The 25,979-nt window shown below is 37.5% G+C and overlaps 1 protein-coding gene across 6 annotated transcripts in view; it reads left to right on the plus strand.

Moving 5' to 3' along the window:
• LOC127661950 (centrosomal protein of 89 kDa-like) overlaps positions 1-25,979 on the plus strand; it is a 140,112-nt gene that overhangs the window by 42,211 nt on the left and 71,922 nt on the right. For all 6 annotated transcript variants that reach the window (XM_052153305.1, XM_052154781.1, XM_052089959.1 and 3 more), the window contains 5 exons: positions 919-1,034; positions 6,114-6,294; positions 9,240-9,407; positions 10,623-10,764; positions 11,332-11,421. In XM_052153305.1, the coding sequence (XP_052009265.1) occupies positions 919-1,034; positions 6,114-6,294; positions 9,240-9,407; positions 10,623-10,764; positions 11,332-11,421 (697 nt within the window). The remainder of the gene's footprint in view (positions 1-918; positions 1,035-6,113; positions 6,295-9,239; positions 9,408-10,622; positions 10,765-11,331; positions 11,422-25,979) is intronic.

Consider the following 25,979-nt stretch of genomic DNA (forward strand, 5'->3'; position numbering starts at 1 on the left):
CAATTCTTCCCATAAGGCCTGAACCCCCGAGTCTTCTCTTTACTGTTGTACATGAAACTGGTGTTGAGCAGGTTGAATTCAACGAAGCTGTCAATTGAGGACATGTGAGGCATCTATTTCTAAAACTAGAAACTCTGATGTACTCATCTTCTTGTTTAGTTGTACACCTGAGGCTTCCACATCTCTTTCTGTCCTTGTTAGAGCCAGTTGTCCTTTGTCTTTGAAGACTGTAATTTTTTGGGAAATTTCAAACATTGTATAGCATTCAATCCTCAAAACAATGATTGACTGATGAGTTTCTAGAGAAAGCTTTTTCTTTTTGCCATTTTTGAATAAATGACCTTAAGACATGCCAGTCTAATGCATTCTGTGGCAACTCAAAATCAAGACAATGTTAAGCTTCATTTAATGAACCAAATAGCTTTCAGCTGTGTTTGTTATAATGGCAAGTGATTTTCTAGTACCAAATTAGCAATTTAGCATGATTACTCCAGGATAAGGTGTTGGAGTGATGGCTGCTGGAAATGGGACCTGTCTAGATTTGATTAAAAAATGACTTTTTTTCAAACAGTGATGGTGCTGTTTTTTACATCAGTAATGTCCTCACTATACATTGTGATCAGTTGAATGCCACTTTGGTGAATTAAAGTAAAAAATGTCCTTCCGAAACAGCAAAATCTGTACATTATTCCAAACTTTTGGCTGCCAGTAGATGTAATGAACAACCAAACTGGAATCAATTTTTTTGTTTATATTAATTGCTAGCTGTTCAGTCAGCTCGTCTTCTTCATCAGTGATGGACATCTCTTCTCTTCCCATGCTGCCAGTTTCAGTTCAATGGCAGTATCATTCAGACACTGAAATGTGTGTGTGTCTGTGTGTGTCTGTGTGTGTCTGTGTGTGTGTGTGTGTGTGTAGGAGGCAATTGCAGGAGCAAGCTCGCTTGGTGTTGGAGGAGAATCGAGTGTTCATAGAGCAATTGGAACTGCAGCATGCTAAAGCTAAGGAGGCCCACAGCAGACACACGCAGGAGGGTATTACACATACACTTCCTCAGTGTTCATACTTTGCTGCTAGGACATGGAGAAACTTGCTTTATAATGCTTTTGATTTTGGCCTAGTTTGCCTTCTTGCTTCCTAAGGCTGACGTCTCACTAGCCAACTCGAAAACAGCTCAATTTTGATCGGGGTTGAAAATTATGCTTACGAACGGATATCGGCTGACAAATCAGCTAGTGATTCACCAGCTAAAGAGTCATACAAATGTTTAGTCTGGCTCTGAGTGATCTAGAATGGCAGCAAATGTAGTTTCAACTAGGGTTGTCATGATACCATAATCATATCTTACAATAACAGCTAAAGTATCACGATATCAAGTAGTATCACGATAGTGTGTTACTTCTTAACAGTTTGTCATAGCAAAGGTGGTTCTTAGAAATTAGCCATTCCACTTGTTGCTCTGGAATTGGTTAAAATAACTGATGGATGAATTGGGAGAATACTCAAATGGACTGACTTGTTATCTAATACAATATTAGTTTGATGTAAATTTTTTTTGCCTAATCAAAACAGCCAGTTCAAACAACAACGGATTTAAACATTAAACATTCCATTATTTCTGGGATTTATTTGATTATTGCTAACATAAAAATAAAGATATTGTAACGTTGAACAGACTGTTTTCATTATTTCAGCTGTTTCATTATTACAACAGCTTAAGCCCCTCTATCCTGGTAAACAGCAGCGCGAATGCCCATTACACACCGGTTTGATCGCGCGGGGGTACATGATCTAATTGTCAATGCGAACTTTGCGAAGTTACTGCCACCATGCATTTGTACTTGGAAAAAAATGAAACGAGTGCAACGTTTGATTTTTTTCAGAGAAATGGTAAATCTGTGAATGTTAAGATAAAGCATTTAGGTTAAATTAAGTGACACTAACCTGTGTGTATACAGCAGAGGCAGTGGGTTGTGTCCGAAGGTGTTTAATAAGGCTGCTCGTGTTTCTCCCTTTGGCTTGAAATCTCTGTCGACATTCACGGCAGATGGGTTTTCCTTGTCTCATGAAGCAAAACTAAAAATAATTTCAAATCTAGCTTCCTGAATTGTGTTGTGTAAAAAGCATCTCACTCTCCAAAGTTTTACTAAAATCCATATTATCCATTAGTAGACACGACCGCCAAATGAACACGCTGGGATTAAGACGTGTGTGTTTGAAGCATGGGAAAACCACTCATTGAAAAAAAAACAATAACATATAAGGGGCAAATTGTAAACAGCATTTTGCGCTCTTAAAGGGCACTGCGTGAAGGGGACACCACACGAAAGACTATAATTTGAATGTTATTGCAGACATAGGTCTGATTCAAATGAAGGTTTTTAGGGAAAATAATATTTACTACCGCACTTACAGCATAACTTAGGGTACTACTGTATTGATGGTACTACAGTTTAAAAAAATACTGTGGCACCACCAGTATGTCAAATCTTTAGTATCACGATACTAGTGTAGCATCGATCTGCTGTGCAACCTTAGTCTCAACTGATCAAAACACAAAACTGCTCAAAGATGTCTGGTGTAATTTCGGATCCAGTGGCTATACTGTAATATTATTTGTGTAAAGAGGAACATTTTCATGCTCAGAGGTTGATCTTTCATTGCTCAGCAAACTTAAAGAATTCTTATTTATATTTAATTTAAGTATCAAGTTTGTTTTAGATTTTTGTAAATTAATGAGACCGTTGTTAACATACAGAAAGAGTATAGAGTTAAAAATAATATGAGAAGCATAATTTGGAAACCATGTTTGCTTTTGAGGCTGTCAAAGATCCTTAAAATGCATAATACCACTAAAAACGCATGCAAGTGTCCTTGTATAACTCGATGTGATATTAGCAAAATCTCAACATAATTTTTTTTAAAAACTGTCCAGAGTTTGTAGCAACTGTAGCAAAACTTCATGAAATGTCACTACCAATCAGAGCCTCTGACAAATGCATGTGGATGAAGTGCACCAAACAGAATCTGCTTTTAACGGAAGTGCACTGTCTGTCATGTAATCAATTGCTTGTGATTTTCTTTTACTTGGATCTAAAAAAATATATGGAATTATGCAACATTATAACCATGCATTGCAAGACCTCTTAAAACTGCATACCTTGTTGACATGTTAATGCTTTATAAAAAGACGTTCAAGCAGACACGAGAGAAGACACAAAAGCCCTCTTTCTTTTGTTACTGTTCTTGACGCAATCAAGCTTTTCTCTCTGCATCTGCTCTGCCACAAAGCATGGAGAGTGAAGCGATCACACTTGAGTAAATTACCTCAGCATTTATTAAAGGAATAGTTCACCCCAAAATGAAAATGCTCTCATTATTTACTCACCCTCATGATATCCCAGGTGTGTATGACTTTCTTTCTTCACCAGAACACATTTGAAGAAAAATAGAAAATATCTTAGCTCAGGAGGTCCTTAACCTTCTGGGGTCTGAGGGTGTTTTGGGCCCTGGAGAGGTTTTGACATGCCTTGACATTTGTGCTTTTTTTCAGTTACTTAAAAACATATTAATGGCTTAAATCTGATAACACTGTATTCAGCACAAACTGGGCTACAATAATATGTAAGCTCAAAATATCAGACATAAACATGCCTTTTTCTCAGCTTTTTGTCTGAAATGTTGTTTTTTGACAAAACCGACCTCTGTTCAAGTCGCAATAAAAAAAGAACAAATGACGATAAAATAAAATCATTTTTTTGCCTAAAAGCAGAGGCTCAGATCTTTATTGTGATATATAGCATCTTCATATATTCATGGAAGAAAATATTCTGCGGGCCATTAAAGTTTAGCGAAAATCATCAAAAACCCTGGCGGTGGCTGGCAACTTTTTTTAAAAAACGCTGGCGGGGAAAGAGTTAATGATCAAAATCAAGTTTTAAGTTAAAAGAAGTAATCAGACTATACATTTTCTTTATATAAAGACTTTACTTATTTTAGACCTACACTACAGTTTAAAAGAAGTCTCTTCTGCTCTCTTCTGCTGCATTTATTTGGTCCAAAATACAGTAAAAACAGGGATATTGTCAACTATTTTTACAATTTAAAAGAACAGTTTTCTATTTGAATATATTGTAAAATCATTATAAGATGCTGATTTTCTAATATGGGCATATTTAAAGTGCATTTTACTCATTTACACCTGAACACATATTTGCAAGCACAAGCTTTGTTGATGATAATGAGGCAGCATAAACACTAGTTAAAATATAATCTAAACATTCATGTTATTTTTATATCATATTAAATATCATATTTATATCATAGAATTTACATATCTGCTTTAGCTGAAACAGCATTTAAATGTCACTAAAACCTAATTATTAGGAGTCTTATTTCAAATTTCAATACTCTGAATCCTGGCTGGCAAGTCTGGAAACAGTCCCACTAGTAAAATATGTACATGTTTATAAAAGCTTGTCAACTAATGTAAGTTAAACTAAATGACTTGCTCATCTGAAATTATATCCTCGGCTGGATCAAGTCATTCTTCAAAATACAAACGTTCATCGGAGTCCCGCTCTTCTTCTGAGGAAAATGTAAAATCTTCTTCACTATCCAGGAGCTTCCTCGCCTGTGTATCATCCCATCTTCCAAATGCACAGAAAAGTGAATGAACTAGATGCTTTTAAGGCACAGTCGAGGGTGTTTATCGTTTGCATTGATCGTCTCAGCACATTACCGTATGAATAGCGCCCTCTGCCCGTGGGTGTGATCACATTAGGGATAATTAGCTGAGCCAGGAGAAACTGTACCTTTCTTTGTTTCATACAGATTACATTGCAGGAGAATATTTGTTTTACATTTTAATTGTTTTATTTAAAAGTAGACATTTTAAGCTTTCTTTAGACATGTGTTTCATGTTTGTGTGAGAAGTATTCATGGAGGTTCAGTTCATTTTTGTGACGTGTTTCAGAAATATGCTTGTGAACACAGAGACTGCTGTAAGCTCACCCTTTTTATTTTCTTTATTTTACAAAAGCACAAGATTTTGTTGTTATTGTGAGTGTACACAAATAAAAGTAGACCCTTTATAGTCTCTAATGATGTCTTACACTTATCTGTATGCCCCAAAATGACAGAATTTTATGTTGTTTCCACTGTAATGACGGAAAAATCCTGCAGGATGCGCCGGCGCGTCCATCGACCCCAGAGGGTTAAACTGCAAATTAATGGAGATTTCTCTTTTGAAAGTCAGCATAAACTTAATCAATATGACTCCAGCGGTTAAATGTATGCCTTCTAGAGTGATACAGTCACTTTTGGTGCAAAAAAGATCAATATTTAAGTACTATTTAAGTACTTTTTAACTATAATCCAATGTGAGGGTAAGATTCACGAGACGGTGGTGTCCAAGCAGTCTCTCATGTGATGTAATCGTGTTACCATGATACAGAATTAATCTTACATTCTCCACTTGGTGGAGACATCCAAGATATGCAGACAAATGCACCATTGTGAGTAAAGAAACCGATAATAACAGCTCTAAACCAAAACCAACCAAGCTACTGTACAGCATTCCTCCTCACTTGTAAACAGTGCATCTCTTCCGGCTGTGACACGCATGCATCAGTTCTAACGTGTTTCAAATGCCAATGTGATTACGTCACACGTGCGTACCGCTCCTGACCGGAAGCATGATTTAGAGTAAAAAAAAAAAAAAAGTACTTAAATATTTATCTTTTTCGCACCAAAAATTATCGTGATTTAGAAGACATTCATTTAGTCATATGGATGACGTTTTTGCTGACTGTCTGTGAATTTTGGAGCTTCAAAAGAGAAATCTCCATTCACTTGAATTTTAAGGACCTACAGGGCTAAGATATTTTCTTTTTTTCTTCAAATGTGTTCTGGTGATGAAGAAAGTCATACAAACCTGGGATATCATGAGGGTTGTAATAATGAGAATAATTTTTTTTTGGGTGAACTATCCCTTTGATTAACACATTTGTCAACCGTTATACAGTATATAACATTAGACACTGTATAATGGGGGTGGTATCCTGCTTATTATTTATTTGCATACATTCAGATGTCTCTCTGTGTGTGTGTAGTGTGTAAGGTCACGAAACAGGTGATGTTGCTGGAGTCGGACAAGCAGGCTCTTGAAAAGGAGCTAGAAGTGGAGCATAAAGAGCACCATGCCCTAAAGAACGAGTTTCAGAGAGTTCGCTTGGCTTTACAAAACTCTCTAAGCTTGGCTGAACACAACAATGTGACAGACAAATTCAAAAGGTACAAGGTCTTTAAAAAGGGAGTGCTGTTCCTTTATGTACATGTTATATAGTGACATGTTGATATATATACACTCACCTAAAGGATTATTAGGAACACCTGTTCAATTTCTCATTAATGCAATTATATAATCAACCAATCACATGGCAGTTGCTTCAATGCATTTAGGGGTGTGGTCCTGGTCAAGACAATCTCCTGAACTCCAAAATGAATGTCAGAATGGGAAAGAAAGGTGATTTAAGCAATTTTGAGCATGGCATGGTTGTTGGTGCCAGACGGGCCGGTCTGAGTATTTCACAATCTGCTCAGTTACTGGGATTTTCACGTACAACCATTTCTAGGGTTTACAAAGAATGGTGCGAAAAGGGAAAAACATCCAGTATGCGGCAGTCCTGTGGGCGAAAATGCCTTGTTGATGCTAGAGGTCAGAGGAGAATGGGCCGACTGATTCAAGCTGATAGAAGAGCAACTTTGCCTGAAATAACCACTCGTTACAAGCGAGGTATGCAGCAAAGCATTTGTGAAGCCACAACACGCACAACCTTGAGGCGGATGGGCTACAACAGCAGAAGACCCCACTGGGTACCACTCATCTCCACTACAAATAGGAAAAAGAGGCTACAATTTGCAAGAGCTCACCAAAATTGGACAGTTGAAGACTGGAAAAATGTTGCCTGGTCTGATGAGTCTCGATTTCTGTTGAGACATTCAGATGGTAGAGTCAGAATTTGGCGTAAACAGAATGAGAACATGGATCGTGCCTTGTTACCACTGTGCAGGCTGGTGGTGGTGGTGTAATGGTGTGGGGGATGTTTTCTTGGCACACTTTAGGCCCCTTAGTACCAATTGGGCATCGTTTAAATGCCACGGCCTACCTGAGCATTGTTTCTGACCATGTCCATCCCTTTATGGCCACCAAGTACCCATCCTCTGATAGCTACTTCCAGCAGGATAATGCACCATGTCACAAAGCTCGAATCATTTCAAATTGGTTTCTTGAACATGACAATGAGTTCACTGTACTAAAATGGCCCCCACAGTCACCAGATCTCAACCCAATAGAGCATCTTTGGGATGTGGTGGAACGGGAGCTTCGTGCCCTGGATGTGCATCCCACAAATCTCCATCAACTGCAAGATGCTATCCTATCAATATGGGCCAGCATTTCTAAAGAATGCTTTCAGCACCTTGTTGAATCAATGCCACGTAGAATTAAGGCAGTTCTGAAGGCTGAAAGGGGTCAAACACAGTATAAGTATGGTGTTCCTAATAATCCTTTTAGGTGAGTGTGTGTGTGTGTGTGTGTGTGTGTGTGTGTGTGTGTGTGTGTGTGTATGTGTGTATATGTATATATATATATATATATATATATATATATATATATATATATTAGTATGTACATGTTAATGTCAGCCTTCTGTAAAATGCTTCCTGAATTCATTTGGCACTGCATTTTAGACACAAAATTTGACAGCAGCACATTCTTTCATGCTGTGTTTTCTTGTTTCGACTCATAATTCCATAGATTCATGGATAATTTGAACCTGTATGACATATTTAAACATTTTCACTGTAATAATGACTACAAAGTTTTCCAGGCCTTTCTCCTTTCTGGCAACATAAAGCACTTTGTCACTCACAGAGTGTATAAACAATGACTTAATCATATGGAAAAGAAACACAAGAGCATGGCATAATATATAAATCTGAAATGTAAGCACAGTATAATGATTATCTCACTGTAACAGGTAAAGGTTGGGCAAGGAGTTAATGCATAAATTAACTTAAACAAACATAAACGGACACACATGCAACACGGCCGCATGTGTTTCTCTCGCGAACCAGCTGATTCAGTGCCGGCCTTGCTCAATCACTGCCCGGCCATGCCCTCCTCCTCGTCACACTCTTATATAGTGGCATTCTAAAACTGACATATAAAAGGCAACGCTTGAATTTGATAATTTATCATTTTACATCCTTCATGTATTTTCCTATTTTCCAACCACTCCCCAAGTTGCCATTTTTTTAGGCGTATCAAAGTTTGCTGTTACATTTTCCACATTTTAATCATTAAAAATACTTAAGAGCACTAAGTTTACATTTAAAAACATCCAGAGAAAACATTGCCCCAGAATAACTGCTGTGTTTCACATTTTCACTAGAAGGTAGACACTTTCAATAAAAGAGAAAGACAGTATAGAGGGAATACAGAAAATTAGGTAGGACAGAGTTTCATTGCTATTGATGAACTGCTGAAGTATGAGAGGCCTTGCAGTGAGAAGAGTGCTGATTATTGAGTGAGGGGGGTTATTGTGCTTCCTATGAGATATTTTTATCCCCAGTTACAACAGGATATAAAAAATCATTGACATTTTTCTGGGGTATGCCATTGATTTTGGAACTTACCTAGAGAAAGACAAAGGGAGAGAGAAAGCACTTCTCACTCTCTCAAACTGAGAAAGAAAGAGATCCTAAACTAATTTATACCCTACACACTGTCTGTGTGAATATAAAGTAATGCAATGGATAAATGAATAAATGTTGCCACAAACCTATTCACTTGCACATAAACAGTACATGCATGGTGCCTTAGACACACACAAAATGCAGGTGGTTGTCTGAGCCATAGCCTAGAGGGCTATATATAATGCTGATACATCACGGGTTACCCAAGTACGAGTCCCGGCTCATGAAGACCTTTCCCAATCCCATTCCCACTCTTCTCCCCTATCATTTCCTTTCATCTCTCCACTGTCCTCTCGATAATAAAGCCAGAAAAGGCATGATTAGAGAGAATAAAAAATGCAGGTGGTTACAAATAAAGATCCTTATGATGCCCTGTTATATAAGAAAATCATTTACTCCATTTTTAAAGATAAATGCATGCCTTTACCTTGAATCTTTCCTATATGCTTTTCACTTAGTTGAGTGTGCGTATGTTACAGGCAGCTGCAGGAACTTGAGAAAGTTAAGAATTCTGAGGTTGAAGAGCTGTTGTCTAGAGTGAGTGCAATGGAAGCAGAGAAAAAGACACTGCTGCTGGTTAAAACCAACCTCAACACAGACATCAAACACATTGAGACCGAGCTCCAGCTTTCGCGTCAAGCTAACAGGTACATGCTTGAACATACAAACTCATGTTAAATGCGCACACACACACATATTTGTTTCAGTGTTTCATTACCATGTGTGCACAGTTAAGCTCAGGCTGCTTATTCTAGGAAGTGTAGGATGAAGGGCTTAAGACCAACTAATGTTGATTTAAAATCAAAGCTCTGTTTTTAAACTAGCAGTCTTATAAAGGCTGGGCTATATTGGCCATTGTCAGTCTTGGTGAAGAGAATCACTCTATAAAATATTGTGAAATGTGTCTTTTAGCCTACTCTGTTGTATTTGAGGACTACTATTTCTGACTGTGAGAGAACGTTTAGCTGGGAGGAGGAGGATCAGGATGAATAATAGGCAATAGAAGCAGAGGCAGTTTATTTTGGCCAGAGGGCTGCAGAAACAGAAGGAGAACAGACAGGAAGTGTAATAGCAGAAGCACTGTTCGAGGAGTAGAGATGAGGACGAGATTCTAAATCAAATGAACAACCAACACCAGTAAACTCTGATGCAAAAGGGACTGCATGCTGAAAGATTTAAAAGAAAAGATTCACCCAAAATCTCTCATTATTTGCTCACCCTTATGCCATTACAAATGTGTATAATTTTTTTTCTTCCGCTGCACACAAATGAAGAATATCTCAGCTCTGTAGGTCCATACAATGCGAGTTTGAAGCTCCAAAAAGAACATAAAGGCAGCTAAAAGTAATGTGTAAGACTCCAGTGGGTATATCCATATCTTCATATCTTAAGAAGCAATATGTTTTGTGTGGGTGAGAAACGGATCAACATTTAAGTCCTTCTTTTTACTATAAATCTGCACCTTTGACTAGCCCCAACCAGTAGGTGATGATATGCATGAAGAATGTGAATCACAAAAAAACATAAGAAGAATTTGTAAGGGAAAGTGGAGATTTATATAAAAAAATGACTTTAATCTGTTTCTCACCTAATATATCACTTCTGAATACATGACTTTAACCACTGGATTCATATGGATTACTTTTATGCTGCCTTTATATGCTTTTTGGAGCCACTGAATTGGTGGCTGATAAAGGCAAAAATAATAAATACATGTGAAACCTTGCGGGAGAAGAAAGGTTAAGAGAGCACCCTATATAATATGTATGTTTTCAATTTAAAGGAAATACCGACATAATACTGACTGATATAAGGGTTTAAAACACAGTTCTTTTTTTTTTTCTGTTTCTCTCCCTCATTAGGAAGGCTCAGAGGCGTATACATTTCCTGAAGCAACAGGTTGAAGACTCTTTAGAGAAAGAACTTGTTGCTCATCAGTACCTTGCTAACATCGTCACACTCGCAGAGAAAACCACCCATGAAAGAGATCAGCTTATGCACATGGTACTTCAACCTGCACTCACAGCCATTCACTTATACACACCCATGCTGGGAATATCCATTATTGTCTCCTCATGTCTACTGATATCTACCATTGGTAGTTTATGTTAACATACAAAGCATGTTTTAGCAAATGACACACAGTAATTCCTGAATTCCTCAACCTTGAAAAGGGGATACATTCAAACCTTTCATCAAATCCTCTCCACAGCAACCTTTTGGTTCAGCACATCTGCAGAGTTTTTCCTATTTTGAAATGTTTTAATTATTTTTGTGTTTGAGGCAGAGCTTTAAGTTCAGGGATTATGAATATTTCAAATTACCCTTTTTCCAGACAGAGAGCCTTACTGCTGCTCGGGAAATGTTTATAAATCTGATTGTACCCAACAGAAAGCAGTAAAACCTTTAAAGATTTGCTTTGCTGTTTTCCCACTTTTAACTGGCTCCTCTCTTTCCTTCCTTGCTCTTGTCCCTACTACCTCTCCTCAATCATGACTGTCCTTTAAATCCCTCCTCTTCCTATCTCTCTCTAGCTTTGTAACCCATCCTGTTCCCTTTCTCCTTCCTCAGGCTTCATCTCTAGAGAAAGACAAGCAGGGTGTTCTCACACGCATCATAGAAAGCACTGTTTGTCTCGGAAAACTGCAGGAAAAAGTAAAGGTAAGACATTCAATTCACAAATTGCCAGTAAAATTGTATTTGCCTGGCTTGAAACGCTTTTTGTCCTTACAATGAACCTTGGCAGATAGAAAATAGATGGTACACACAAACACACCAACTGTGAAGTATGTTTGTATGTAGAGCTTGTTGAGGGGCTGGAGTTAGTTTTAGGATTGATTGCTTGGCCTTAACACACTTATGAAAGATTAGAGAAACCGAAAGAAACTAAGACACAGAGAGCGAGAGTGCTGACATACTCTGATACACACCGCTTAATTATATGACATTGCTTGCCTGACATTTTTAAAAAGTGGTCAGTCCAGACACATACAACCCCCACACTCAGCAGGTCTACAAATAGCATTTCAAATGAAAAGATATTTCAGTTGCAGAGTGAATGTTTCCCCCTTCACTTAACTGTGGTTCAGTTCAGATACTGCATGTGTCTGTCTGGATGGAGTTCTGTGTGGTTGGATGGCAAGGCACTGAATGAAAGTGTCTGTATGTATTTGTGAAATTTCCCCAGAGTGACATTTGCTCCTCATATTTTTCTACTGCTATGGACAATCCAATGGGATTTTTGTTGTAGTTAAAAGCCAAGGATGACCCTAGACATACTGTGGCAGTTAAGCCATATGGCTTATTACATTTGTGTATTGATTTAAGATAATGTTTGATGTGGATGTCTGGAGTAATGGATGAATGATTTCTGCAAATACTAAACCATTTCAATATTATGTTTGCGTTACAAGCACAATCACTTACATTATGAACCATAATGCGCTGTCTAGAGCATTCTAGTTTTGTTCATAATGAACAAATGTGTGCAACCTCTGCATTATAAAATAGAAAATGAACATAATAGTTTTTTAGTCTTTTTCTTTACAAACCGAAAATGGATTTCCTCTCAGTCTGTGCTGTGCTGCAGTTGTTTTTGTTTACCTTTTATTATTTTAAAGTCACCATGCAATCCAGTGAGTTGTGATATTGCCTCCATGCATGGATTAGATTATTTTCATGAACACTGACTGCTGGTCTTTTCCCAAACAAACAGACATTACTTCACGATCTCCTAAAGTGCTTTCCTGTTTTTTCTTTTTCCTTCTCCGCATTTATTCTTTTACCTTATCCGTTCCGCCGCCTCACTTTTCCACGTTCCTTTTGAGGTGAGGACAAATATAATATTATATAATGTGTGCAAATAATGTGCTGTAAACTTGTCTCTTTGGGAAGGGCATCAGACTCTCATTTGACAAATACAAAAGACTCTCTCTTACACATGATTGTTCATGTGTTCTACCCATTAATGTGTGTAAAGAGACAAATTAAAAGAGTGAACAATGATAATAATAGTTATGTTTACATGGGTCCCTACCTATTCCATTACTCTATGATTGTCTTTCCTCATTCTTTCTCTTATCTCCTTTATGTCCTCTGTCACTCTTTCAGTCACTTACACATTCCTCTTTTACTCCACCTTTCTTTCTTCTCTCTTCATTAGTCTCCTGTTGACTAATTAGTCAGAACATGTCCTAGACTCATGCAGAGTAAATACATGCAGAATATTGCTAATCACTACCTCACAGAGAGAAAGCGGATGACATAAAAAAAGGACACCATGATATTGAGACCAAGTGAGTAGAACACAAAGGAAGAAAAAATGACAGAGTTATAATTGAGCAAGGCCTCAAAGCCAGGTCAAAACAATACAAATAATCTAGCTGTTATGGTATTATAATATCGTCAAATGCCATATCTAGGCTTACTGTATCCTTAGTGGTTCTTAGAGTTATTCTTGTGTCTGTCCGTTTAGTATGAATATTTGTCAGCCAGGGAGAGAGGAAATTGGGGTGTGTGCTAGACTTTGCAAGTGATTTGGCATGGTTCTTGCCCAAAGAGTCAGAACAGCATCCTCCAATCAGCCCATCTAAACAAACTGCCTTAACACACACACACACACACAAACTTGCTGGGCCCCACAATGTGGGTGATCTCAGGTTTTACTACCCTTGTGTGGAAATTTGGTCCCCACAATGTAGCATATATATGCACACACACACGTCATGTGTGTTCATTCCTATATTATCATGTGGTTCATTTGTGGCTGAGTAGTCAGTAGCAGATGTCCCTCTACTACATCAACACTGTGATTTATGCTTTTTAACTTTCTGCCCTATTTAATCAGTAGCTATGAATCATGATTTTGCTACATTGTTAAACTATTGGAATGTTGTAGTGGTCCAGAGATGTTCCCAATGATATTCAATAATTAATTTGTGCATTATCCTGTTTATATATTTGAAATGTTTTGAAAAGAACAAGATGCTTGGACAGATAGTCATTTTACAGGGGTGTTAGGATTGATTTGCTTAATTGTTGTTATTTATTTTTTCCATTTATTATTTGTTATTTTGTGCTTCGATTACATCTGGCCAGCCTGGGTCCCGTTTCAGCAACAGTACTTTTCAGTTTTTAGCAGAGGTAAGATTGTAGGTGCAGCTTTGTGGTTTGCATGTATTTCTGCATATGTGCTCTGTTCTGTGCAAGAAAAATTCACATGCTTCCTCCAATACATCCTGATGAAAGCTGTCTCTATAGTACCAGCAGGAGAAGAGGGGATTGGGGGCCTTCAGTTTTCATGGCTCCTCAGATCAATTGCAGAATTTGTGCAAAGCTACAGACTGTTTTGCTCCTATATTTTATTTTTATATACAGTGGCCCCAAAAAGTATTTGGATGCTTAAACTGGACTTAAAAATGCATGATTTCCTTTGCATATGAGAAAAAAACATCAAACCAATTTGCATTTATTGTAAAAAAAACATGAGCACAATTTTCAAGCAGAGCATTTAAAGAAAATAAGCTTGTTACATTTTAAACAGCTGCGGGCCATGCATTTTAAGTCTAGGCCTTCAGTGCGATTCATGCCATTAAGAAAACACAGTTTCACAATGAATAAAATGCTATGCCTAATCATACATTACATGGCATTTCAACTAATAATACCAACTGTCCTTTTAAAAACACGTCCACGCACGAAAGACAGAACTTGAAACAACGCTTAATGCTCAAGCAAGCCTAATTTTAACTGCAGCACGACATGTTTTGTGAATTGAACTTCAAAAATCATAATTTTTTTATATGAATCTACCAAAGAGGTCTATAATACCTGGAAAAATCTTTCTAATAATATTTGCGATTTAAATGTTGCTTGCAATAAATGTTGTTTCATCAGGGTACACTGTTATCCTGCGTTTCATTCAGGTTGGATTTGGGATATTCCTACTTGATTTCTCAGACCATATATTTATTTCATTCCCCGATATTCGGAACTGTAACACTCCCGTTAGCATAGCAGGGTTTTGACTCTCATTAGAGATGTCTCTTAGCAACACAACCGATAAACAATGCTGCAGCGCTAGCATTTGTGCTTCAGGTTTACGATTATCAAAAGAGATTAGAATGTGTTATACACCTGTTTCTGCAGGCATTTGGTAAACAAGCTTTAATATCATGTAATCTGGAAACAAACTAATTTATCGATATTACTTAATAAAGTAAATGTTTATCACTTTGTATATCTCCCTGAGTGTCGACATGTTTGTGTGACATCATGCACATGCATCTCGGTGAAATCGGAGTTGAGAATTTCTGCAGGAGCCTTCAAGTTGTAATTCTGATTAAAGATGCATTTCATTGCACTTTTCCTAGTAGGAAGTTGTAAAATCCGACTTTCCAAGTTGAATGGAACGCTGCACTACTTTTCAAAACTTGATCCGACACTGAATGCTCAAGCAGCCTAATTTACACGTAGAAAAATCCAGATGTTGCTATAACAATCCAAAAAGCACTTACCAGTTTACTTGAAGTGAAAATCAGTCCTCCTTTGCTGTTTAATAAATGAAGCAATCACATGGTCATGCAGAATATCTTGTGTTTTTAAATCCATAAGGATCTCTTTCTCAACAGCGATAGTGGCAGTGATGATGATCTTGCGCTCTTCGCTTTCAAATTCAAAGCGTGATTGCGTCACTCAAGGCCAGCTAGAAGTCCTTGACAGGGACATGTCTAAAGATCACACCCACCAAGAACAAATAAATCAATCTGATTGGCTGATGAATCTTACAATCTGACTTCAGTTGCTCTTTCATTTGCACTGTTGAGGGATTCTGTGGAAATTCTGAAGGCCTGAGGGGATGGAGCTCAAACTCACAAGCTGCCTTAGCTAACAAGCTCTGGTATGGGCATGCGATTTGTGAAAAAGCTGTCACATTTCTCTTGTAAGCATCAAGGATTAAATTCTGACTGGATAATCTTTTTTTATTTTTTTTTATTTGTTTGTAAATTAATTAAGAGTGGAAATTGATTGAAAATACATGAAATTACAGGATGATAAATATTTATTTATTTATTTGACATGTTAGACCAGCAGAGAAGACTTTGCCACTGTTTTTAAATTATATACAACAGATATATGGTTTAAAATTAAGACACATGATTATTGCTTCATTAAAGATTATTAGCATTTTATTTTTTTAGTTTGCAATCCTTTCGTTCACAGAACTTCTTGACAATGTCTGGGCATAGAATCAACAAGTTTCTGTAAAAGCTGTGGTGAAAGTTTCCTCCAGGTTTCAGCCACCAAAGCTTTCAGTTCATCCACACTAGAACATTGACGGTCTGACAAAAAATATCTGCTCTTGCCAGATAAGAAAAAAATAAATCTTCCATCCTCCACAATTGGGTATATTAAAAACAAAAAAACAATGAAGGACTTGTGAATGAGAACAGTGTGCATAGGCAGACTGTGACAGGGCTGAGGGCGGGGCCGGGTCATGATTTTACACACCTGGTACCTTATCAGGCTAATCAAGCCTCTGAGAGGGATAAAGGCCGATGGTGGTGCGACAGAGAGAGAATGTTTACGGGCAGCTGTCCGTCCTATGTGTGTGTTTGTGTCTTTTGGTTTTAGTTCTTTATTAAAAATAATATTTATATCGCAAAGCCCTTTCTTGCCGCCTCCTTTCCCTTAACCCACTTTACATTGGTGCCGAAACCCGGGAAGGAGGAGGGATGTCCATCGTGGAGTCCTTGACACTGCCGTCCACCCAGGGGAGTGCTGCTGCCATCCACCGGGGGACTGAGTAGCCCGACCACCCAGACGCGGAGAACAGCCACCATCCACGAGGCAAGTGGGGACTGGAGTCCCCGACCGCCTGGAGCGAAGGAGCTGCTGCCAGGGGCGGAGGAGTGCCCTGCTGTTCCCCTAGAAACGTGGAGGGGTCGAGAGGGCCGCTGTCCACGAGGGAATCAACTCCCTGACCGCCTGGAGCGGTAGGGCCGCTGTCAGGGGCGGAGGAGAGTCCCCACGGGTCACCGAGAACGAGGTGGGGCATTCTGTCTGCTGGAAGTCGGTATGACCCGCCCAGGGAGGTGTGGCTGTCATCCGTTAGAGGGTGGAGGATTTCCATGATCGCATTTTTTCAAGTGTTATTATCCAGAACAACGTTATACAGACATTTAAAGGACAGTCGTCCCTTCTTAAACGTGTCAGCATATACAGCATATATTTTTATACTTTTATTTTTTTTTTATAGACATTTATTAGTAAAATATTTTAAAGGTATATCCCATATTTGGTGGAACAATATTATGTTAACCTCAGGGATTATCTCAAGCCTTCATTCAATTATAAACACAGAATCTTATTTAACAAAATGTTATTTAAAAGTTTGTTTGAATATCAGTCTCACAGTTAACCCGGTGTCTGGGATCGACAACCATGTTTACTTGCAGTGTTACACTCAAATTGCCTGTACATACAACAGCAGACAGGAGCAGATTGAATAATGTCTGTATGGACAAATAATCAAATTTAACTAACAAGTAATCAGTGTTGGGGAAGCTACTTTGAAACTGTAGTTTGACAAGCTACTCATAATTTAAAATAGTTAAACTACTGTCAAGCTACACTTTTGAAAATGTAGTTAGTTACACTACAAGTTACTATCAAAAAAGTAGATATCTACACTGAAGCTACTTAATGAGGCAATATTTTTTTACAATGTTACTTTCAAACTATATATATATATATATATATATATATATATATATATATATATATATATATATATATATATATATATATATATATATATATATATATTTTTTTTTTTTTTTTACAAACTCTCCTGGGGCTGACATTTTGTGTTTGTCTCGTAATATTTAGAATGGATAGAGACTCTGGGCTTGTTTCTCCTCTCACCTGTGTTCATGTACATCGCATTTACTGACTTTTTTTGCCATTGACATGCAAGTGCCAGCTTTACAGGTCACATTCAGAGGTTGCATTACAAATATTTGTTCGCTTTGCTCAGGTTCAAAAAAGAGGATATGGGGTTTTCAAATTCTTTAATGGTAAGCCCCCCTCTGACAGAATTTACAAGACTGTACCCCCTAAACTACGGAGCCCCCGAAGTGTCCTGTGCAAAAAAAAAAATCTAAGACTTTCGCGTGCGCACGAGAGACTTTCGCGTGCGCACGAGAGACTTTCGCGTACGCACGAGAGACTATCGCGTGCGCACGTGATACAGTTTCCGGTGTGTGTATAGCTCTTTTCCGACTGCGTCATTGCCATCATTCATTTACTCAAAGATACTGAGAGCATGGATGCGCATGAATTTGTAGAGATATATTTTAAACTTGGCCTTCAATACAAAGACATTACTGTCTATGACATTTGTAATACTGTCATGGCTGAGACATGCTTTGATCTTCCAAAGGACACTAATCAAGCAATAGACTTGTACGTGCATTTAACACGAGAACTACCGGAATTCTATAACTATAACCGTTCATACTAGACCGTACCAAATGTCATGTCATATTTACATTCGAAACTTCTATTGAGGTTTTAGAATGAAGCTTCTAATGTCTGTCGTCATATTTTATGGCGTCATCACCCTAAAAATGTATTTAATATAATAGAATAATATGGATCAAATGGAGCGCCAAGCGAACGCAGATAGTCCTACATAATACAATCTTTTTTTGTAATATATAATAGTGCTTCACTGCAAATGATAAAAAATAGGATCAATAAGATGATTAGGAAGGCTGGCTCTGTGATTGGCCTTACCCCAGATTAACTTGAGGTCACTGTAGAAAGGAGAACAAGGGCCAAATTAAAAATGGTATTGTATGTTTAAGGTCATCCATTACAAAGTGTTTTTAATGGACTTAGAAGCTCATTTAGTGAGCGACTAGTGATGCCTCCGTGTACTACTGAACAACTTAGAAGGTCTTTTGTCCCAGCAGTGGTCAGTATTTATTTATCTTTTGATTTTACTTGGTGAATTTGTCATCAGTCGACTCGCCTCCCCTGACATTCTCTGGCATCCCCCTGGAGAGGCTTGCCCCGTTTGAAAACTTGGGCCCTTGATTGTTGAATAATAATACATGCCATTATAAATAATTTCTCTTGCTAATAATTGTATTTATTTTCCATGAAAATAATAGTTTAGTAAATACTAAAAAATTGAGAAATCAAATTATGCATGAAAAGCATTATGATAAGAATTAATATAATAATAATTATCTCGCTGCAAAATAAACAAATTTTAATTATTTTATTTAAAATAGTAAAGGTAAATATGCTGTTGTGTTGTCTGTTAAGAACAAAGTGTCTGAAACATTCTTTGTTTCATAGAATAGAACGGTGGTGTTATCTTTTTCACATTTACCTGCCCCTTTACGTCTTAAAATAAATAAAGTAGTTTATTTGTAATTAAAATAAACTGGTTGCTCACGTTACCTAAACATCAGACATTTATTTTTCTCCCCAATTTGGCATGCACAATTCCCAATGTGCTCTAGGTACTCATGGTTGCGTAGTAGACCCCAAGAGTCTAACTTCAACTTGTTACTCCAAAATTCAAAATACTTTACAAATCCCTCATTAACAAATAGACATAAGAAACGTTTTAATGTCAACATAATAGAATGCTACAGATCACTATTTTCCAATGTAAAAAAATTTGATAATTTAACATCAAAACTGTTTGGATGGAATAAATCTCACAAGTATATATATATATATATATATATATATATATATATATATATATATACATATATATACATACATACATACATACATACACACACACACACACACACACACACACACACACACACATGCACTGTTTATATTTAAAAAAAGAAAAACACTTTCTTACCTTGTCTGTAAGTCACGTGATTGTAGCGTTAACAGCTTTATTGATTATAGTAGGAGTGATTCAATATTCCCGACCTTGTCGCTTAGGAAATTTTTTTTACCGGTAAAAAAAACTTTTATTTTTTACCGGCAGCCCTCACTCTATTGCTACTTATTAAGATTTCAGATTCAGATTTGACCATGCTTGTAGAGCTGTGTGACTAAGACCTCCGGGGGGGGTGTGTGTGTGTGTGTGTGTGTTCTGAGTGGTAGGATTAGAGTCATATCTACTAAACTACTGTTTCAGCAGATTCCAAAAAATAAACATTTTTGAAGCTGGTAGAGTAAGAATTCACGAGGAACAAGAGACAGATAATTGGATGAAAAGTGAAATTACCAGGAAGATGAGAAGCTGGGAAAAAGAAATAATTGTGAGAGGGAACAAGTCTGTGGAAAGAAGGGAAGAGAAAGTTCCCACATGATTCAAATAATATAGTGGGCAAATTATTAATGGATCATTAAAATGTTTGCAGCACATTTGCCTGAAATGGCAGAAAAAAAAATATTTAGAATATTTGATGGTGTATAAATACAGTCCTAAATGGAATTTGGTGGTGATGAGGGCTGTTTTTAGATTATGCCTACATGTTCAGCCATCCTCCTGTGTTACGAATTATGTTTAAGAGGTGGGGTTTGAAGGAGACTGCTCAGAAAGTCATTCTCATGACTAAGTTAAATTAAATTGTTGTTAAAGACACTGAAAAATATTACAGAATTTGCATGAACTATACTTGGTTTATCACATTAACGCAGCTAGCATTGACGTTTCCTTTAAAATTATTAGTCAGATGAAAAAATTTTGTTTCAGTTTTCATGGTTTGATTTAATACAAATTAATGGCACTGTTTAGTGCTTAAGTAATCTTAACATTTTTATTTTGATTGTTCTTTTTGTACAGTACTTTGTTAAACATTTGTTTTGAAAGGGCTATAGAAATATATGTAACTACAGCATTAGCAAAATTCAAAATGTATGTCTGTTGCTCAAGTTCAGCGTGATGAATGACACTCTTATGAACCCAAGGTGAAGGTTCGGTAAAGAAACTGCTGGGAGAAGAGTGGGATTGAGTGAAGCATTATAGAGCTGCTGTGGTTGTATATGTCAATGTTACCCTCTAAAGGCATAGATTTTAATAAAGTTTAGGGTTTGGGTTCTGAGCTCTGAGCTCTAAAGCTAAAAAGCAAACATTGTAAGATTTTAAATTAGATTTTTCTTAAAACCAGGAGAACATCTCCTTAGTTATGTCTGTAAGATTGTCATCCTGCAGAAAAAGCCCCCATCCCACCCTCTTCAGATGCTCCTGGCTGCAGGCCAGTTGTCATTGAGTTCAGTTAACATCTAGCACTCATCGCGTCCAACAGCACATATTTTTTCCTCTGTGTGCCACTGCAGCTCTCAGACTGCAATGTTATATGGACTATTTGTGCTCTATTATTGAACTCCTGGAGCGTTTTCATCTTATCAGCTCACCCAGGAAGAATGGAACACCATTTCCATTTCATTATGTGTCATTACATCATATCTCAAATTTTCATTTTCTGATGTCAGTAAGAGAGAGGAGAGAAAAATAATGTACAGTATAAGAAAAACTCCATAGTACTAATTCCTCCTATTGCCTTGTGAAGTTTCGGTAACAATTTTCAAAATTAGAGGTTGACTGATGAATTTTGCAGATACCTATAACTAAGGTAGTGGAAAAGGCAGAGACGAGATAGGCCAATAGTTTTTAAAATCGATTTATAGAATTGGTTTGGCGATATGGGAGAAAGCAAGAGACTTTTACTTAAGCGTTAAAAAGCCCAAAACACACTGGGTACTCTATTTTGAAATGACGGAGACTTTGCTCAGTTACAATGCTCTGCAGTTAAGTAGGTTATTTACCAAATTAAGCATTTTGTAGCCTATATATTTACCAGATAAATGTTTATATATATATATATATATATATAATATAATATAATATAATATAATATATATACACACAGTATCTCACAAAAGTGAGTACACCCCTCACATTTTTTTAAATATTTAATTATATATTTTCATGTGACAACACTGAAGAAATGACACTTTGCTACAATGTAAAGTAGTGAGTGTACAGCTTGTATAACTGTGTAAATTTGCTGTCCCCTCAAAATATCTCAAAATACAGCCATTAATGTCTAAACCGCTGGCAACAAAAGGGAGTACACCCCTAAGTGAAAATGTCCAAATTGGGCCCAAAGTGTCAATATTTTGTGTGGCCACCATTATTTCCCAGAACTGCTTTAACCCTCTTGGGCATGGAGTTCACCAGAGCTTCACAGGTTGCCACTGGAGTCCTCTTCCACTCCTCCATAACGACATCAGGATGCCCCACAGATGCTCAGTAGTGTTTAGGTTTGGAGACATGCTTGGCCAGTCCATCACCTTCACCCTTAGCTTCTTTAGCAAGGCAGTGGTCATCTTGGAGGTGTGTTTGGGGTCGTTATCATGTTGGAATACTGCCCTGCGTCCCAGTCTCTGAAGGGAGGGGATCATGCTCTGCTTCAGTATGTCACAGTACATGTTCCCTCAATGAACTGTAGCTCCCCAGTGCTGGCAGCACTCATGCAGCCCCAGACCATGACACTCCCACCACCATGCTTGACTGTAGGCAAGACACACTTGTCTTTGTACTCCTCACCTGGTTTCCGCCACACACGCTTGACACCATCTGAACCAAATAAGTTTATCTTGATCTCATCACACCACAGTACATGGTTCCAGTAATCCATGTATTTAGTCTGCTTGTCTTCAGCAAACTGTTTGCGGGCTTTCTTGTGCATCATCTTTAGAAGAGGCTTCCTTCTGGAATGACAGCCATGCAGACCAATTTGATGCAGTGTGCAGCGTATGGTCTGAGCACTGACAGGCTGACCGCCCACCCCTTCAACCTCTGCAGCAATGCTGACAGCACTCATACGTCTATTTCCCAAAGACAACCTCTGGATATGACGCTGAGCACGTGCACTCAACTTCTTTGGTTCTGTTCTGAGTGGAACCTGTCCTGTTAAACCGCTGTATGGTCTTGGCCACCATGCTGCAGCTCAGTGTCAGGGTCTTGGCAATCTTCTTATAGCCTATGCCATATTTATGTAGAGCAACAATTCTTTTTTCAGATCCTCATAGAGTTCTTTGCCATGAGGTGCCATGTTGAACTTCCAGTGACCAGTCTGAGACCTTGTAACACTAAGGAGTCACATGACACCCGGGAGGGAAAATGGCTAATTGGGTCCAATTTGGACATTTTCACTTAGGGGTGTACTCACTTTTGTTGTTTAGACATTAATGGCTGTGTGTTGAGTTATTTTGAGGGGACAGCAAATTTACACTGTTATACAAGCTGTACACTCACTACTTTACATTGTAGCAAAGTGTCATTTCTTCAGTGTTGTCACATGAAAAGATATAATCAAATATTTACAGAAATGTGAGAGGTGTACTCACTTTTGTGAGATACTGTATATATTAGTTAATCAGATGAGGTTTAATGAGGAATAAGGTTTATTATTATTCACATAATATGGAGTTGGATACATAATGTGCTCACGGAGCACGTCTCTATTGTCACAATGTTCTTTGCATGACCTCGCTTCAATTTAGAACACTTTATTATCTAATCAAAATAACAAAATTTGCATTGAAGTGTGGATAAATATTGTCCGTGAGGAACGATTTAGATACTGCAAATCCCCATGTGATTGATTTTTATTTAATCTAGCGGCTGCTGTTATACTGCAGAACAAAGCTGTTCTAACTGTATAATCCTTTAGCGCCGACCACAGAGGAACAAAGAGGAATAAAAACCCAAAACTATTGTCATAAGCCTAGTTTCCATCCATGTTTTGCGCTATTTTATTATCGACAAAGTGAAAATGCATAAATAAAAATTTGCAAAATTTGGCATCTTCTGCCTGTTTCCATTCAAATGGACTTTTAGCTATAAAAATGGTATGCGTGATGATGTCATGCCTAAAAAAACACTTTGTTGCATAAGTTTTGGTTTATTGCAAAATGCCCTTAATTCGTTTCCATACAGAAATGTGTTTATCGCTAATTCGGCTCCCAGATGTCCCTAATTTTTACTCTGAAGTTTTGGTAAAATGGGGAGAGTATTGAGAAAATTCATTTGAAATTTGCTAGCTTCCTGTCATTTTAATTTCACAAATAAAAGCAACCAGAAGAGGAGGAATTGCAATCCAAAGGGAACAGTTGCCATTCTGATAGGACGGTAATATTTGTCCTGATGTTGCGCCTGTCGCAGGTTGCCACCAGTTCTGACCCGAAAGCGAATCGTCATGGCCCTGTTCAAGCTGGCAACCTGCACCAAGTAGTGGGGGAAACATTTTTTATTTTATAGACCTCATCGATGTGTATATGCTGTGTGCACAGCTATTAAAGAATTTTTTTTTGCTGTTACATATGATACAGTTCTGATATTCAATAGGCTATTTTGACCAATCATCTAATCTAAAGCATCACCATCACAACTGCATTATGTCCCGCATATTTGTCCAGCAACTTTTAATGGCCAACTGAACTTTTTTGTCATCTAAAATTTATTTAATATCATAATGCAATTTACAGTTCCTGAAGAAGCATGGCAAATGTGATCCGAGGTAAAGAGGGTTATATTTATAATATTGAAACATTTAAAATGTTCAAAAGCTCGTTTTCTGAAAGTGAACCCATTGGACAAATAGTACTGATAGTTTATATTCTTGAAAATAGTGCAGAAGATTCTGAGAATGTCATTCAGATGATTTTTTTTTTCATCTACAGAACAGGGTAAGGCTAATTTAAGTTTGGTAATTCATTTTTTTTTTTTTTATTTTAATGCTTTTTTGTTTAATGCTATGTGTTAGTGTTCCAAAAAGCAGACTGAAGCTTTTCTCCTTGTATTGTGTATTTATTTTTCATAAAAAAAAATTTTTTTTTTGTATTGTGAGCTAATTCCATGTTGAATGGTGTGGAAAAGCAATTTTAATAAATAAATGGATGGCTACTACAATTAAATTAATCACAAACAGTGGTTCATTGTTTTGCCGGTTACGATTCTCAAGGTATTCCAACTTTTCCCTAACGTGTTCCAAGTCTTCCTTGGTCACTAGCAGATTAGCAGCTAATTACCTCTCTTTTGTATTAATTTGTTCTTTGTGCAGTTGTGATGTGCATGATATTAGATATTTGTGTTGGCACTCCTGGAAGTGTAATGATTGCAGCAACAGATCTATATGCCCTTAAATTCCATAATCACGTACAATAAATTGGCTTTCTAGGATGCATTCCATTGTCATGATTAACACAGGCTAATGATTGGGGCAAATTCTGTCATGTGACACTGCATTTTTGCATTAATGCCAATTTTCTTGACAAAAAGTGTTTCCAAACCAGTTTTTCGCAATATTTGAAGTATCAACATAGGGTTTATGCACTAGAGTTAAAGGGAAAAATATTATGTCGACGCTTGTGAAATTTTAGCGATAATTTGCGTTTCCATCAGCTTTATTTTGATGCACTAAAACATTTTTCGCATAATATCCTTGGATGGAAACGTAGTTATAGATTTATGCAGAGAATCCATAGTTACAAAAAAATACTTTTAGCATAGATTAATCGGTAAAGCATATATTGGTCTACCTCTAATCTCAGTGTAATACTGTGACACACTCCAAACAGTATGGGTGTGTCTTCTGTGCTTGGCCATGTTCAACAGATTGATAAAACAACAGCATCAACAATCTTTATTTTATTTAGATGCCCCTTTTACCAGTTGATACTTTGTAATACCTAACGGTCTTTAACCAGTCAGATGGGGCCAGTCTTAAACTGTAACAGTGCTGCTCATGGAGCCTTAAATTTGTGGCAGAGAGAATCGGGGCACACACTTTTTGTTTCACAGCAATGAGAATTATCCACGGTTAAACTTTATTCTTAAAGGCCCGCCTGCTCGGCATGGCTATACACATAAAGCTTGAAGACCTTCTGCTCTGCTTTGATAAACTCCCACTCATGCATCATCATCATCTGATCTGCATGGGAAAGCTGTTCTGAGGTCAGTTGTTTACTTCAGAATGTCAGTGCTTTAAGGTATGTTAAGCTAATAGGGTGTCCTCCAAACTGACCTTCCGCTTTAATGCCTGACCATCCTCTTATCAAAGCTGCTTGTACACATCCTTTCAAAGCTAGATGGTACAAATTGCATTTTAATTGCAGCAAAGAGACTGTTCTGATGTATAGAGCTTATTTTTATCTTCTCTCAG

This window comes from Xyrauchen texanus, chromosome 1 (assembly GCF_025860055.1).
Source record: "Xyrauchen texanus isolate HMW12.3.18 chromosome 1, RBS_HiC_50CHRs, whole genome shotgun sequence".
In the NCBI taxonomy this organism is placed as follows: Eukaryota; Metazoa; Chordata; class Actinopteri; order Cypriniformes; family Catostomidae; genus Xyrauchen; species Xyrauchen texanus.